At 45.0% G+C, this 16,188-nt stretch overlaps 2 protein-coding genes across 3 annotated transcripts in view; both read left to right on the top strand.

Annotated features, from left to right (window-relative positions):
• LOC144806579 (uncharacterized) overlaps positions 1-16,188 on the top strand; it is a 229,783-nt gene that overhangs the window by 188,588 nt on the left and 25,007 nt on the right. The window contains exon 5 of one of the 2 annotated variants that reach the window (XM_078672913.1): positions 7,951-8,120. The exons of the other annotated variant lie outside the window; for it this stretch is intronic. The gene's annotated coding sequence lies outside the window, so the exon portion shown is untranslated. The remainder of the gene's footprint in view (positions 1-7,950; positions 8,121-16,188) is intronic. 2 annotated transcript variants of the gene reach the window in all.
• On the top strand, positions 9,646-11,200 carry LOC144806590 (uncharacterized). Its single transcript, XM_078672926.1, has one exon. It carries the CDS (start codon positions 9,681-9,683, stop codon positions 11,130-11,132), a length of 1,452 nt encoding a protein of 483 aa, XP_078529052.1. The 5' UTR covers positions 9,646-9,680; the 3' UTR covers positions 11,133-11,200.

Raw genomic sequence — 16,188 nt, 5'->3', positions numbered from 1 at the left:
CTATATTTATAGATGCTTCTTCCTCTACTGCTAATTGTGCACAGGGGACTGCGTCTAATGAGTTTTCCCGGCTACCTACATCTAACGTGTCAGCGGGGCTTAGTTCCTCAGTTTGTGTAGGTGTCAATGGCAGGGAGGTTAGAGTCATTGATATACGTCTCTCTGCACGCTCTATATCCCCTGCAACCGTGCGTAACATTAGGTCAATGACCGTCGGAGTGGCTTTATGGGCTGGTACGTCACTACGCTCTGGGCCAGAGTTTTTTGGTTTAAGGGGGTTTCCTAATTTGCTCTTTGTCGATCGAGTTTTAGGTTTAGTAGCCATAGTTTACAATTCGCAATATAGATTATTCCTTCCCTCTTCCTGTTGAACTTGGGGCAATTAAAACCAATCTAATTAAAGCAAAATCCACTGATATGTCCACATTAACACCTGGCGATTTTCAGTGTTCTTTTTACAGTCTTTTTCACCAGTACCTCAATCTTTCTGTATGTGGACTTCAGGGATGTGGGTGTCAGTTACTACAATACCTTTCCGCAGGACCAAGGGGGGTGGCCCGTCCCGTCCCTGGTCGTCCCCGGACGGCCACAGACGGCCCGCCCTCTGCCCGGGCTCAGCCCGACATCGCCCGTGACGCGGGAGGTGCTGCTGGTGTTTACGCGCCTCCGGGCGGAAGCAGCAGGCGTGAGGAGGCGGCGTCCCGGTCAGGCAGGGGGCGCTAGGAACGCTGGGAGTTGTGGTCCCGTGAGATGCAGCTCGTCCCTACTCGGCGGCCGGAATGGTCTTCGGCGGCGGGGGAAGCTGTCAGCTGGCTTGTGCCTCCGTGTGTCCCTGGGTCCAGCGGTGAGTGTTGCAGCAAGTGCCCCCAAAAGCAAAGAGAGGGCCCCGCTCCCCCGGAGGTGCTGCTGGTGTTTAAGCGCCTCTGGGTGGAAGCAGCAGGCGTGAGGAGGCGGCGTCCCGGTCAGGCAGGGGGCGCTAGGAACGCTGGAAGTTGTGGTCCCGTGATGCGCAGCTCGTCCCCACTCGGCGGCCAGAATGGTCTTCGGCGGCGGGGGAAGCTGTCAGCTGGCTTGTGCCTCCGTGTGTCCCTGGGTCCAGCGGTGAATGTTGCTTTAGCAAGTGCCCCCAAAAGCAAAGAGAGGCCCCCGCTCCCCCGGAGGTGCTGCTGGTGTTTAAGCGCCTCCGGGCGGAAGCAGCAGGCGTGAGGAGGCGGCGTCCCGGTCAGGCAGGGGGCGCTAGGAACGCTGGGAGTTGTGGTCCCGTGAGGCGCAGCTCGTCCCCACTCGGCGGCCAGAATGGTCTTCGGCGGCGGGGGAAGCTGTCAGCTGGCTTGTGCCTCCGTGTGTCCCTGGGTCCAGCGGTGAGTGTTGCTTTAGCAAGTGCCCCCAAAAGCAAAGAGAGGCCCACTTCATGCAACGATTAAAGCGCACTCTACTAGAGCAGTCTTCTCTTCTACTTCTCTCTTTGCTGGTGTGCCTCTGCATCAGATTTGCAAAGCTGCGACCAAGCACTACTGTCTGGAAGCTACCAACAATGCTGACACAGCTGTTGGGCAAGCGGTGCTACGTAATCTTTTTAAGTAAGGTGAGCCTCTGTTTCTTACCTCCTCCTGCACACATTGTATATATGTATATATTTCTGCTTTTGCAGATGTGCCCATGTTTACTGCTATACTGTAATATAAGTATATGTATTCTCTCGTACTCTGTTTACAATGTACTTGTTGCTTACTATGCACAGTTCTCGAATTACTGCTATCTACTCTGATTCAAGCATGTGAATCTATGAAATATACCCCAATACTGGAGAAGAACATAAGTTACTTACCGGAAAACTGTGCTTCTCCAGTATTGATATCTTTCATAGATTTACATGTGACTCACCCACCTCCCCTCAGAGGCTCCCCTCTTCTCCTTGGCTCTTATACCACACTTGTGCTAAAAAATTGGAGAGCCTGAGCCTCTGAGGAGAAGGTTCCAGAGGGTGCTGTCGCCTGATTGGCTGAAGTTTGGAACATATCTAATGACTTGGACATGACTGTCGCCCTCACTCTATCTATCTATCTATCTATCTATCTATCTATCTATAGCCCTCACTCTATCTATCACTCTATCTATCGTCCTCACTCTATCGCCCTCACTCTCTCTATCTATCGCCCTCACTCTATCTATCGCCCTCACTCTATCTATCGTCCTCACTCTATCTATCTTTCGCCCTCACTCTATCTATCTAACGCCCTCACTCTATCTAAGGCCCTCACTCTATCTAACGCCCTCACTCTATCTAACGCCCTCACTCTATCGCCCTCACTCTAGCTATCTATCTATCGCCCTCAGTCTATCTATCGCCCTCATTCTATCTAGCTATCGCCCTCATTCTATCTAGCTATCGCCCTCATTCTATCTAGCTATCGTCCTCCCTCAATCTATCTATCGCCATCACTCTGTCTATTGCCCTCACTCTATCTATCGCCCTCACTCTATATCGCCCTCACTCTATCTATCTATCGCCCTCACTCTATCTATCGTCCTCACTCTATCTATCTATCGCCCTCACTCTATCTATCGCCCTCACTCTATCTATCTTTCGCCCTCACTCTATCTAACGCCCTCACTCTATCTAACGCCCTCACTCTATCTAACGCCCTCACTCTATCTAACGCCCTCACTCTATCTAACGCCCTCACTCTATCTAACACCCTCACTCTATCTATCGCCCTCACTCTAGCTATCTATCTATCGCCCTCACTCAGTCTATTTATCGCCCTCTATCGCCCTCACTCTATCTATCGCCCTCACTCTATCTATCGCCCTCTATCTATCTATCGCCCTCACTCTATCTATCACCCTCACTCTATCTATCGCCCTCACTCTATCTATCTATCGCCCTCACTCTATCTATCTATCGCCCTCACTCTATCTATCTATCGCCCTCACTCTATCTATCTATCGCCCTCACTCTATCTATCTATTGTCCTCACTCTATCTATCTTTCACCCTCACTCTATCTATCTAACGCCCTCACTCTATCTAACGCCCTCACTCTATCTAACGCCCTCACTCTATCTAACGCCCTCACTCTATCTATCGCCCTCACTCTATCTAACGTCCTCACTCTATCTATCGCCCTCACTCTATCTATCGCCCTCAGTCTATCTATCGCCCTCAGTCTATCTATCGCCCTCACTCTATCTATCTATCGCCCTCACTCTATCTATCGCCCTCACTCTATCTATCGCCCTCACTCTATCTATCACCCTCATTCTATCTAGCTATCGCCCTCCCTCAATCCATCTATCGCCATCACTCTGTCTATTGCCCTCACACTATCTATCGCCCTCACTCTATCTATCGCCCTCACTCTATCTAGCGCCCTCACTCTATCTATCTATCGCCCTCACTCTATCTATCGCCCTCACTCTATCTATCGCCCTCACTCTATCTATCTTTCACCCTCACTCTATCTATCTAACGCCCTCACTCTATCTAACGCCCTCACTCTATCTAACGCCCTCACTCTATCTAACGACCCTCACTCTATCTATCGCCCTCACTCTAGCTATCTATCTATCGCCCTCACTCGGTCTATTTATCGCCCTCACTCTGTCTATCTATCGCCCTCACTCTATCTATCGCCCTCACTCTATCTATCGCCCTCACTCTATCTATCGCCCTCGCTCTATCTATCTTTTGCCCTCACTCTATCTATCTATCACCCTCACTCTATCGCCCTCACTCGCGCTATCTATTGCCCTCTCTATCTATCTAGCTATCTATCGCCCTCACTCTATCTGTCTATCTATCTATCGCCCTCACTCTATCTATCGCCCTCTATCTATCTATCGCCCTCTCTCTATCGCCCTCTATCTATCTATTGCCCTCACTCTATCTATCGCCCTCACTCTATCTATCTGTCTACCTATCATCCTCACTATATCTGTCTATCGCACTCACTCTACCTATCGCCATCACTCTATCTATCGACCTCACTCTACCTATCGCCATCACTCTATCTACCTATCGACCTCACTCTATCTGTCTATCAATCGCCCTCACTCTATCTATCTATCGTCCTCCCCCCTCTATCTATCTATCTATCTATCGTCCTCACTCGATCTATCACACTCCCTCCATCTATCTATCGCATCACCACAGCATCACTCAGCACCACCACAGCATCACTCAGGGGCACCACAACATCACTATGTGCTACCACAGCATCACTGAACGCCACAGCATCACTCGGCGCCACCAAAACATCACTCAGCGCCACCACAGCAGCAATCTGTGCAACAATTCAACAACAACTAGTTCAAATATGTTCTCTCAATGTTTCAAACTTTATTACAAATGTCACAAAAACATGTTAATATTTCACTTCTGTTCTTGGATTTTCGTCACAATAAAATACACTGAACATAATCTTCACAAAAGTTATTTACAAAAGTTTAAGCAATTGCCATTATAAATTACAATAACTTTTACTTAAGTATTAATTATTTAAAAAAATTAAAAGCCATTGTTATTTGTAATATCAATACATCTAAGTCACGTAAATACAACACATATTGCATTACAAATGCTATAGGTGTCACATTTGCGAAAGTTAAAACTATTGGCATTGTAAATGACAAAGCTATTAATTACACTATTTTCAAAACCAACACATGAATAAAAAATTTGTCATTTACAATACCAATAGTTCAAACTTTCCTAATGCAAGACCTATTGCATTGCAAATGCTTGTTATAATTAAAAGGGTGTGACAACACCACATAACACCGCATAAGCAACAAGTGCAGATTAAACCACAGGGTCCAAATAAACCCACACACACACACCGTAAGATTAAACCTGTACTAAACACACACGCCTCAATAACAGGTAGATAATACAAAGACTGATGGACATAATGAAGCGGACCTAGAGATACATGCATAGCACAGACAAGATAAAGGTCTTGATTTAGAGTTTGGTGAGCAGGGTACTCCTTCACAAGCGTGGTGTAGTACCCTGTCCAACAAACGGATGGTCTGCCTGACCTAGTGCAAGTCACGTGGATTGTCATGTGTCCAGCCTTACTTGAGTGGCATCAGTGTAAATACATCGGACGACCATTCCTTTTTAGATCAGGCTGTCTGATGTATTTTTCTCTTATTCAGGACCACCAGGAAATACCTGGCAGTCGTGATGAGAATTTCTTTTTAAATGAATCCCACTTCCTGGGAGTAAATTAATCAGGGAGAAAGTTCCAAGGGTGTGAGGGTGTGAGTGGAGTGGTGTGGCTCACTGGTTAGAGGCGGCAGACCCGTAAGCAGAGAACGGCCCGGGACCAGGGTTCAATTCCCAACGCGGCAGGGTCGTGGACCAGGGTCAAAACGGACTTGATAATTCTCGCCTCGGTGCCTACTCTAACCAGGGAACACACTCGGCAACTCTGGGCATAAAGCTTGCCTCATCTCTACAAAGGCCCCCCACAGACGCCGGGGATGCCTGGTTTCACCTTGGAGATACCCAGAAAGGGACCATCTCACAGGGAAAACCAGGACGGGTTCCCCAGCGGTCTTCAGCGCCAGGATACTCCATGGAGTCGCAGTGCACTTTACAAGTACACCCACACACACACACACACACATTAGTTATTGGGTTTTAAAAACAAACTCCAGCTTTGGAAGCTTGTTTTTGAAAAACACAAAAGTTGGTGAATGGCCGCCTAGAACATCCCCAAGGGATCCAGAGAATTGTAGATCAACTTCCTATAGATGGTTGAGATGGCTTTTTCGGTCAGGGGATTAGTTAGCAGCTGGTCCTCCAGTGGGGATGCACGAGGCAACTTCCCCCCTTCCCAGATGTGACCTTGCAGAGCGTGACCCACCTGCAAATGTCAGAACCGTTTTTAGTCACCTAATTCATACTTTTGTTGTAGGATCGTGAAGGACACAAACACCTGTCCCCTCCACACATCGCACGGCCGCTCTAAGCTAATCAATCCCCATTTTGTGAAGCCCTGCAATCCTCCCACTGCACTTAAGAGATCACTATCATACAGTGGAGTAATTTCAGTCAGCATACCTTCTCAGCCTAAACACTTGGTAGCCTCTCTCCACACCCTTACCACTGTTTGGGTATGAGTAGGTAGAGTGCACTCATACTTTCATCGATACAGCACCGGAGTGGAGTAACCTCTCTTGCCCATGGCCAATCTATCTACCCTGTAAGCAGGATCCTCACGGTCCGCAAAAACCCAGTTGTTGACAGCCATTAGTTGCGTGGCCCAGTAACACTTGAGAATGCTCCGGACCGCCAGTCCACCTTAAACTCCCCTCTGCACCTTACTCAGCGCGCAGCGCCACCATCCCACATCAGGAGCCAAAGTTCTCAGTCTACCTTTTGAAAGAAAATGTCTGGTGGGATCTTAAAGTATGTTTTTTGCACCATGTACAGGAGACCCTGAAGGGTTATCACTTTAAATAGGATCACCCGGCCAAGTAAGGAGAGCGGGAGCGTCCGCAAGTGTGGGGCATCCCAGCAAAGCCGGTCTAATTTCTGAAGTATGTTCCTGCCTGTGGCTCCCTTGTAATAAACACGCCCAAATATTTATGGTTTAAATCTTTATTCATTTTTAGACAGAAGAAAAACAGGACCCTCAGCTCCCAAGACAGAATGCAAAGGAGACCACAAGGTCGCAATGTATAACATTACCACAGGCAAGAAGCATGGAGCGGGCCGACAGAATCAACAAGAGAAGAACAAATAAAGAATTTCCCAAACTAACCCCCAACGCACCTGTCTCTTGTCCATCGAAAAACTTAAAATTGGAAGGGATAAAGGGGAAGGCTACGCCCTGATCAGCGTCGTCTTGTATGAATTTTCGTGGAACTGTCACTAGGAATCTGCGTGTCTGGGAGACGCAGTAGTCGAAGATATCTGGGGCATGTCAACTCTCGAAATTCAGACACCAGGAGGGTCAAGAAGGGTCGCCACAACTCAGGGAACTCCGACCCCTTACCAGCCAGTGTGAGCGTGAGTTTCTCTATACCCAGTATCATCCAAAGCCGTTGAAGCCAGCCGGAGAGTGTAAGGATTTGGGCGTTGCGCCAGGGGATCAAGATGTTCTGCAAAGCTGCCCCTATGTCATTCGCTATTAGTCGTCCCCTTCGGGATGTAAGTGGATACATCAATGGGTTAGGCAGGCGCAGGAGGATATAGGAGGGAAAACGAGGGAGCCAAGTTTCTAAGTGAGGATCTATTTCATCCAGTACTTGGGACCAGTATGGCTGTATGTGGGTGCAACTCCAGAGGATGTGTTCCAATGTTCCTTTCTCCCCGCACTCCCTCCAACAACAGATCGCTAAGTCGAGGGTCAAAGCGATACACGCGCTCCGGCGTATAGTACCAGTTAGTAACTATCTGACACATGAAAGTACACCTTAATTTCATTGCCCTTGATTCATACTCTGGACCGTAGTTGAGGGATAGGTCTAGGCATAGTCCTTGCAACACACAATAGATTTGCGTGCGGCAGAGGCCAGAACTCAAAGTCAGGGTACCAGATACAAGTAGGTGGTAACTCAGGGCAGGGGAAAACACCTGTTGTCCGTGGAGGGGAAATTCCCCTCTCAAAAATCTACATTAAAAATAAATTAATAGGATTCTTTTTTAAATATCTGTTTGGTGCCAGTCCATATGACTTTAATATCTGCCTTTGGGATTCTGTTACAACTCCATAGGGTACATGTATCCTTTGTGAGCTTAATAAAATGTTGGAAATTCTACAAATCCTGACTCCTACATCCAAGTACTCTCAGGCTACCATTCTACACTCTGCTCTGTCTGAAGAACAGCTCAACATTTTCAAAATTCTGCAATTCTGCATTGATATGGCTTGTAAATTATATTTGGGGAAATTTACATGTATTATGTATTAACTATTTAATTTTAATACTATAGGTGATTGAAATTACGGACGAAGAAAGCAAGATTTAGCACCAGGCAACTGAATATTAGTGCCATAAGAAGGATTATTTTGAAAAACTGAAGGACATCCAGCATTCTAAGTTTAAACAATTTCCAGAATCTAGGTGTGGCGAGGAAGTGGGAGCTGAGGAAAGTACACTACTGTAAGTGAAGTCTCTAATTTAGCATTTCATTAACCCAGAGCAAAGCCATATCTGTGCACACAGAATCAGAAATAATCCCAGAAAGACCAATCACACCATCCTCATCTGAAATATTATCAGAAAGACAAATTACCTCAGCATGACAGAATAACGTTCATCTAAAGCATCATGTAATTTCAGAGAGGAAGCACACACTGCATAAAATAAAGGTATAACAAAAGGTTTCTTCTGCAAACCATCAAAGAAAAGACTCTGAAAGAAGACTCCGAAGCTGACACATTAACAACCAAAAGATTGGAAAATCGCCTCTGTTCAACAACCGTTTTTAACCAGTTACTCAAGTTTGAGACTATCTGCCTCGGGATATAACACCTCGACCCACTCTGCTCACTCTGGCGAAAACCTTAAAAATCCACCAATTTATACTTTTCATTGCCATCTCACATTGTTTCCTTTTTAATGTGTATTGTTCTGTAATTCTATGTAAATCGCCTCAACATTATCTGTTGTGCAGGAGTGATATGTAAAAACTGATTAAATGAGCACTGTTGCGCTATAGCTAATGTAAATTATTCCTCGTCTTCAGAACTACACCTTACACCAAACATAGATAGTACTGTGCATTTTCTAATGTTCTCAGTTACTGCCATTATGTCAGTGTAAAAAGGTACTTTCTCAGTTTAATCATTAAATATCAGACTAACACCTTATCACTGCATTGCTAAGAACCTATACAAATAGTTTTGAGAAAAACATCAGTCACAAAATAAGTTGCTGCCGGAGAGGCTATAACCAAAAGACTATTATCTGCTAGAAACATTTCGACAGGTGTTACAGGGCTGCTTCTAGACATATTTTGCTCAATTAAAGTGTTAAGAAGATTACACACAATTTCTTTTACAGATAAATACTGAACATTATCTAAACAAGCCCGACTCTAAAATCGGGTTCACTCGTACCGTGGCATATAAGCAAGAGAAAACTAAATGTAACTCTAGGAATACACCTTATAAAATCACGTGCTGTGAGAACAAATTCAGTGTTCAAACCCGCCTCAATCAAAGCAAAATAACCCAAGTTGGGGAAATAAGTTACCTGTGCCAAATAAGATTCAGCCATCAATCTCATCTCACTGAATTTTAGAGAATGCACACTGGGAAAAACCTCTCTCAGTGCTCAGAGTGCCAAAAAAGTTTCAGCAGTAAATATTATCTCACTGAGCATATGAGAATCCACACTGGGGAAAAACCTTATCAGTGCTCTGAATGCCAGAAAAGGTTTAGTATCAAAGCGAGTCTATATCAACATGCATTAACCCACTCTGGGGAAAAACCTTACCAGTGCTCTGAATGCCAAAAAAGTTTCAGCAGTAAATCTTATTTCACTGACCATATGAGAATCCACACTGGGGAAAAACCTTATCAGTGCTCTGAATGCCAGAAAAGGTTTAGTATCAAACCGCATCTTTATCGACATGCATTAACCCACTCTGTGGAAAAACCTTACCAGTGTTCTGAATGCCAAAAAAGTTTCAGGCGTAAATCTTATCTCTCTGAACATATGAGAATCCACACTGGGAAAAACCTCTCTCAGTGCTCAGTGTGCCAAAAAAGTTTCAGCAGTAAATCTTATCTCACTGAGCATATGAGAATCCATACTGAGGAAAAACCTTATCAGTGCTCTGAATGCCAGAAAAGGTTTAGTATCAAACGGAGTCTATATCGACATGCATTAACCCACTCTGTGGAAAACCCTTATCAGTGCTCTGAATGCCCAAAACATTTCAAACTTAAATCACTTCTAACTGCACATTTGAGATTCCACACTGGGGAAAAACCTTATCAGTGCTCTGAATGCCAAGAAAGGTTTTGTAACAAAGAAAGTCTTTCTCGACATGCAATAACCCATTCTGTAGAACAACTTTATCAGTGCTCTGAATGCCAGAAATGTTTCAGTGTAAAAAATAGTCTCACACGCCACATAAGAATCCACACAGGGGAAAAACCTTATCAGTGCACTGAATGCCACAAAAGTTTCAGTGAAAGGAGCTTGCTCACTCGGCATACAAAACACCACACTGGGGAAAAACCCTATCAGTGCTCTGAATGCCAGAAATGTTTCAATGAAAAATGGCATCTCACGCAGCATATAAAAACCCACACTGGGGAAAAACCTTATCAGTGCTCTGAATGCCACAAATGTTTCAGTGAAAGAAGCATGCTCACTCGGCATACAATAACCCACACTGGGAAAAAGCCTTATCATTGCTCTGAATGTCAGAAATGTTTCATAAACAAACTCAGTCTCACTCAGCATAGAAGAACCCACACTGGGGAAAAACCTTATCAGTGCTCAGAATGCCCAAAAGATTTCAAATTTAAATCCCTTCTAACTGCACATGTGAGAATCCACACTGGGGAAAAACCTTATCAGTGCTCTGAATGCCCAAAAGATTTCAAAGATAAATCACTTCTAACTGCACATTTGAGATTCCACGCTGGAGAAAAACCTTATCAGTGCTCTGAATGCCCAAAAGATTTCAAAGATAAATCACTTTTAACTTCACATTTGAGATTCCACACTGGGGAAAAACCTTATCAGTGCTCTGAATGCCAGAAATGTTTCTGTGACAAAAGAAGACTCACTAAACATACAAGGACCCACACTGGGGAAAAACCTTATCAGTGCTCTGAATGCCACAAATGTTTCAGTGTAAAAGGCAATCTCACTCAGCATATAAGAACCCACACTGGGGAAAAACCTTATCAGTGCTCTGAATGCCACAAGTGTTTCAGTGGAAAAATCCATCTCACTCAGCATATAAGAACCCACACTGGGGAAAAACCTTATAGGTGCTCTGAATGCCAGAAATGTTTCAGCCAAAAATCTAATCTCAATGAACATGTGAGAATCCACACTGGGGGAAAACATTATCAGTGCTCCAAATGTCAGAAAAGATTCAGAGGTAGATATGGTTACAGGCACCATAAGAAAACTCACCATCAAAAATGATTCAGTGCTCCAAATGCCAGAAAAGCTTCAATTTTAAACGCAAACTCACACTACATGAGCAGACGCCCACAGGGAAAAAACACTACCAACGCTGTGAATGCCAGAAATTCCTATTTGATTGGCACAGCCTCACTAACCATAAGCAACTCCATACTGCTGAAAAACCTTATGAGTGCTCTGAATGCCAGAAAAGCTGCAGAGAAAAACGCTATCTCACCATGAGAAACTCCACACTGGAGAAAATCCTTATGCCATAAAAGCTTGAATCTGAAAGACAGAGTTATGCTTCAAGAGAGATCCCTCTCTGGGGAAAAACCTTATGAGTGCTTGAAATGCAAGCAAAGTTTTGGTGACAAATTACTTCTCACTTGTCATGAGCGAACTCACACGGGAGAAAAAAGCCTTATGTGTGTTCCTAATGTCAGATAATGTTTAAACACGAATACAATGTCACTTTACATAAGAGAAGTCACACTGGACTAAAGCCTTATACAGGAGGGGAATGCCAGAAACGTTTTACTCAGAAAGGAGATCTCACTAAACATGAGAAATGCATTCACGCCAGGTGAAAAGTAAGGCGTATCTTGAGTTGCAGAAAAGCTCTAACAACCTGACTTTAGATGAGAGAGCACATATTGTAGTTGCAATAGGATTCATCAAGAAACTCTTGCAGGATAACTTAGGCTGCCCGCATGCAACCTCCAAAGAAATTTCAGGTCTTGAAAATGTTTTAATTGCAACAAAATCCACAATTTAAGTATCTGAAAGTTGCAAAACTCTCAAGGTCTTTACTTGACACAGAGAAGTGTTAGTACTTGCAAAAATCAACTAATTACCAACAATTTCACAATATTAATGTCTTTTTTCTCCACCCAAAAGGTTTCTACTCACCTTGTTTCTTAACATATGACTGAAATCTAGATTTTCATGATAAGATTAAGCCTAGGCGGTGTTCCTCAATGAAGAACTCCGCAAAGTGTAAAAAAAAACTCTGCCACTCTACGTGGAGTTCTACGAGCTGCAGAGTGTGTTGGGGTCATGCCGTTCGTGGTGATTTTGAGCTCCGATTGTTTGTCACGCCCTGTAAAATTAATCGTGAATGGCACCATGTGCAGCGCAAGAGGGTGCAGCTGCTTCTACTCGAGCGGCAGCTTTCTCAACGCGAGAGGTAGGGACATGCCGCGACCCCTCGCATTGAGAAATCCGATAACTAATCTCGCCAGGAAGTTATTTTTGCTCGCCAACTAGGCCTAGACCTTGGCGAGCGCGAGCGTGAAAAAAAAACCTTGCTACGCTCCACGGTGCAGAGTTTTTAGGAACTCAGCGAGCTCCGTGGAGGACGAGAAACTCTGCAAGCGAAGTTCACCACCCAGAAGTAGATAATATACAACAGCAGTAAAACATAACAAACCAGTTACGTGCCTTCGGTAACGCTCTTTCTGGTGGATACTCCTTTATCTACAGATTCCTCACCTTGTGAATATTTCCCACACGCCAGACTGGATTCTCAAACTTTAAAGCAGTCCTGCTGCGTGCAGTAGGAGACATCATGCAGCTCAGTGTCGACGTCATTCTGCTCCAGAAGTGAGTAGCGTAGACGCATTGAAGCACTTCCCATGCGCACTGTGAACAAATACAGAAGTCGATGAGTTAATTATCTCACAGGTCTGTATCACATATGCAGGCCCTGGGCAGATATTAATTCACCATTTTTATCAAGATTAGAACTCAGATGAGGCCTTTTCATTTCCGAAAATTCTAATTGTATTCTCAGCAGCAAGTGTATATATAAATTGTTGAGTGATGACTGCGCAGTGCTCAAGATGAAAGTGATATGATGATAAAACAGTCTGAATCCACATTTTGCACACAGAAACAGGGCTGTAAATACTTTTGTACAATAAAAGTTATGCAAAGGCGATTCTTAGAAGATATCATTTATATGAAATTTAATTACCATGTTCTCATCAGGATGGCCTCTCCAATATGCTTCTCAACTATATTCAATACAACCGAGTAAGGATTCTTCTGTATCTCGGGGCAGCGTACCTGGGAAGAAGTCAAATTCAACTGAGCAGTTCCAGCGCCCGTTTGTCAAATCAAACAACTGCAGCCAGTGAATCCTCGGCTCGCTGTCAAACACGTTTGTGTGACACTTCTTGATGAGACTATTATCATTGACTGTCTTGTCTGTGAGAAGCTGCTCCAGCCATCCTGTGATGGTGGACAGGAAGACATTCACCGCCAAGTGAAATGCTTGCAACTCCAACAGCTTGTTGTGGAGTTGGGTCTCTGCCGGTGACGAGGGTTCCCTAGTCTCTGTCTCCCGTATGGCCTTCCCAACCCAGAAGTAATACATCCGTCGCCACTGTTAAGTCTGGGTGGAATAGGGAGAGGGGTCTGCCACTGGCATAATCTAATTCACTGGGGAAAATGTTGGATACTGCCTACAATAGCGTGAGTCAGTGTCTGGAGGGACACAAAGAGGTTTTGCAGCTGCACCAGTTGTAGCAGCAGTGGAATGATGTCCCGGACTTTGCCTTTATGTGCCATGGCTTTGAAAGAACTGGGAGACTTGTTGGGTTTGCAGCAGGGTCTGGCACTGGCAGTATAGAAAAACCCTACAGTAACCAAAAGGGGACGAGATTTGTGATGAAATTGCGTGGCAGAGGCAGACAGACCAAAGGACCTGGGGCCTTGTCCACTTTCTTGCTTAAAAGGCGAGAGCCATCGAATAGCTTGTCCATTAACGATGCTCAGGTATCTTTAGAGAACCATATAGACCTAATCTTGGCAATGCACTATAGTTCCACACTCATGCCAATTGCCTGACCCAAGCAATAGGCTATGTCCAAGTCACAACAAAGTACAGACTTTGCTGCAACACATCTATCCTGAATAGCTTGTGTTCGCCGGCAGAGTTTGGGCCACTGTTTCTCACAGGGCATGATTATATTTGGGAGCATTGTCATTCAGACCCTCCAGGATTTAGCGATGTGCAAAAAAAAAATCGCCAGTTTTGTAACAAGTCTACATTTTTCATAAAAATTCCAGTGAATGCTACCTCGTCCTTGCAATGATCCAGCGCTCGCCAAAAGGAGGAGTCTCAGCAGCAGGCAAGTGATGTGTTATTTGTTAATTTACTCCTCACCGGCCTCTCTGCTGTTTTGCATTCATCTGGAGGGCTTTGGACTCCACCAACACAGAGTAGGACCTTCCTGGCTGCAGCATGGACTCTTCTCCAGCCAGAGGAGAGAACAGACTGTACGTCGGAGAACGGGGCACCAAAAAGAATATCAGGTATGTTATACTGGCATGCTGCAGCAGTGTGCATCTGTCTCCTCTACTCCTACAGCTTGCCCGTTCTTCCTTATCCTCACCCAGAGCTGTGGGTGCCCTAGGCAAAGAAATGGAAGGGGGCATGGGCAAATCAGCGTGGCCCCTGAGAGGGGGCAGTATATTACTGCAGGGTTCCACCTCGATTTGGGGATGTGGTGGGGACAAGGCAAGATTTAAATGCAGTGGAACACCGGGTCCAGTGAGCCAATATTTTTCTAAAGGGGCCCACCAAATGCGCCTGGGCCCCGTCCACTGCTTTAAAAAAACAAGTGGTTGAGCCCTCTGGCCTTTCTTTGGTGGCTCCCACTCACCCCTTCTCATCCAGCCTTCCCTCACTAGTGTTTTGGTGCTGGGGGTCCAGTGTGTTCAGGATACAATGGTGAGTGTAGAGGGTAGTGTTTGGCAGTAGGGACAATGGTAGGGTAGGGGTCAGTTTGGGTGGGGGTGGCAGGATAGAGGGCAGTGTTATGGCAGAAGCAGAAAGTGTAGCCATGCAGTGTTTTGAGGGTAGGTTGCAGTGTGGGGGGGTAGCTTTAGGGCAAGCAAAAAGGGCCAGTGTTTTGTGGGAACGGATGATGGTAGTGTTTTGGGGAAAGAGGCTATGGTTTTTAAGTTTAGGGGGTGGGGTTGGTGTTAGTGCTCTCTGCGGTAGGGTGGCATGGAAAAGGGCTAGGCTATTCGAACTCCTTTTTGTTCTTGTGTAGAGTGTCTGGTAACAACAATATACTCTTGCTGTTTCAAGGTTCTGGTCGGTCTGGGGTTCAGTACACTTCTGGGAAGCTCAGAACCTTGTGGGCTGGATCCATATTTTTGAACTCCCACACACAAAAGGTGGAAGTAACTGTGCCCATCTCCCTTTCACAAAATTTGCATCATGCCTTTCCTAGCTATCCTAGACAATCGTTGCAAGTGTGAAAACAGGCCCCCTTTCACAGGCCTAGCCCAACGGAAAATCTTTGTTTTGCAGCACATTTCTGTTTTATTTTTGCATTTTTCGAAATTCTTTGATTTTGGGGACATTAAGTGTTTACAACAGGCGTCTTCAACCTTTTCTGTACTGAGTGCTACTTCTGATCAGTGAAAATCTTGAGCTACCTAAGGCTAATCATCTCGCACACTGTTACCAGACAGTTTGCCAAGTAAGGCCTTTGAGATTGAAGACTAACCATCTGTCTGCGCCTTCCGCGCCATGGTACTCCTATGATCTCAAGAAATGTAAAAGAAAATGTAGGCACCAATAGCAATGTTGGAGAGGAAGAGTTACAGCCTGTTGTTCAACACAGTTAAATCACTTTCATCCTTTGGTTATAAAAATGTAGCAACTCCCAGCGAACAAAACTGTGATGAACTAACCGAATTCTTTTTTCCAAAGTAGATAAAATATTCCTGAATTTTAAGATAACACCAGATAATCTTTAGGGACAGATACAGTGGAGTAACGTACGGTGAATAAACTAACTTACCATTTCCTGGTAATGTGTACATTCACCCCACTCTCTGAAGAGAAAGTCTCTAATCTTATCAACACTATGAAATTTGTAGCCCTGCAGATTTTTGCCCTCCATTCAGTTTCAGCTACCATTTCCACTGATCTCACTTTGTTATTACAATGGTGCTCAAGTCCGGCTTTTTTCCAGTTGCTTGGAAAAAGGCATCGATTTTGCCACTTATAAAGACTCCTTCCCTCGATCCCTCAGATGTAAAGAACTACAGATCC

The sequence above is a fragment of the Lissotriton helveticus genome, assembly GCF_964261635.1.
Source record: "Lissotriton helveticus chromosome 1_1 unlocalized genomic scaffold, aLisHel1.1 SUPER_1_unloc_9, whole genome shotgun sequence".
In the NCBI taxonomy this organism is placed as follows: domain Eukaryota; kingdom Metazoa; phylum Chordata; class Amphibia; order Caudata; family Salamandridae; genus Lissotriton; species Lissotriton helveticus.
This window is presented reverse-complemented; position numbering and strand designations above follow the sequence as displayed.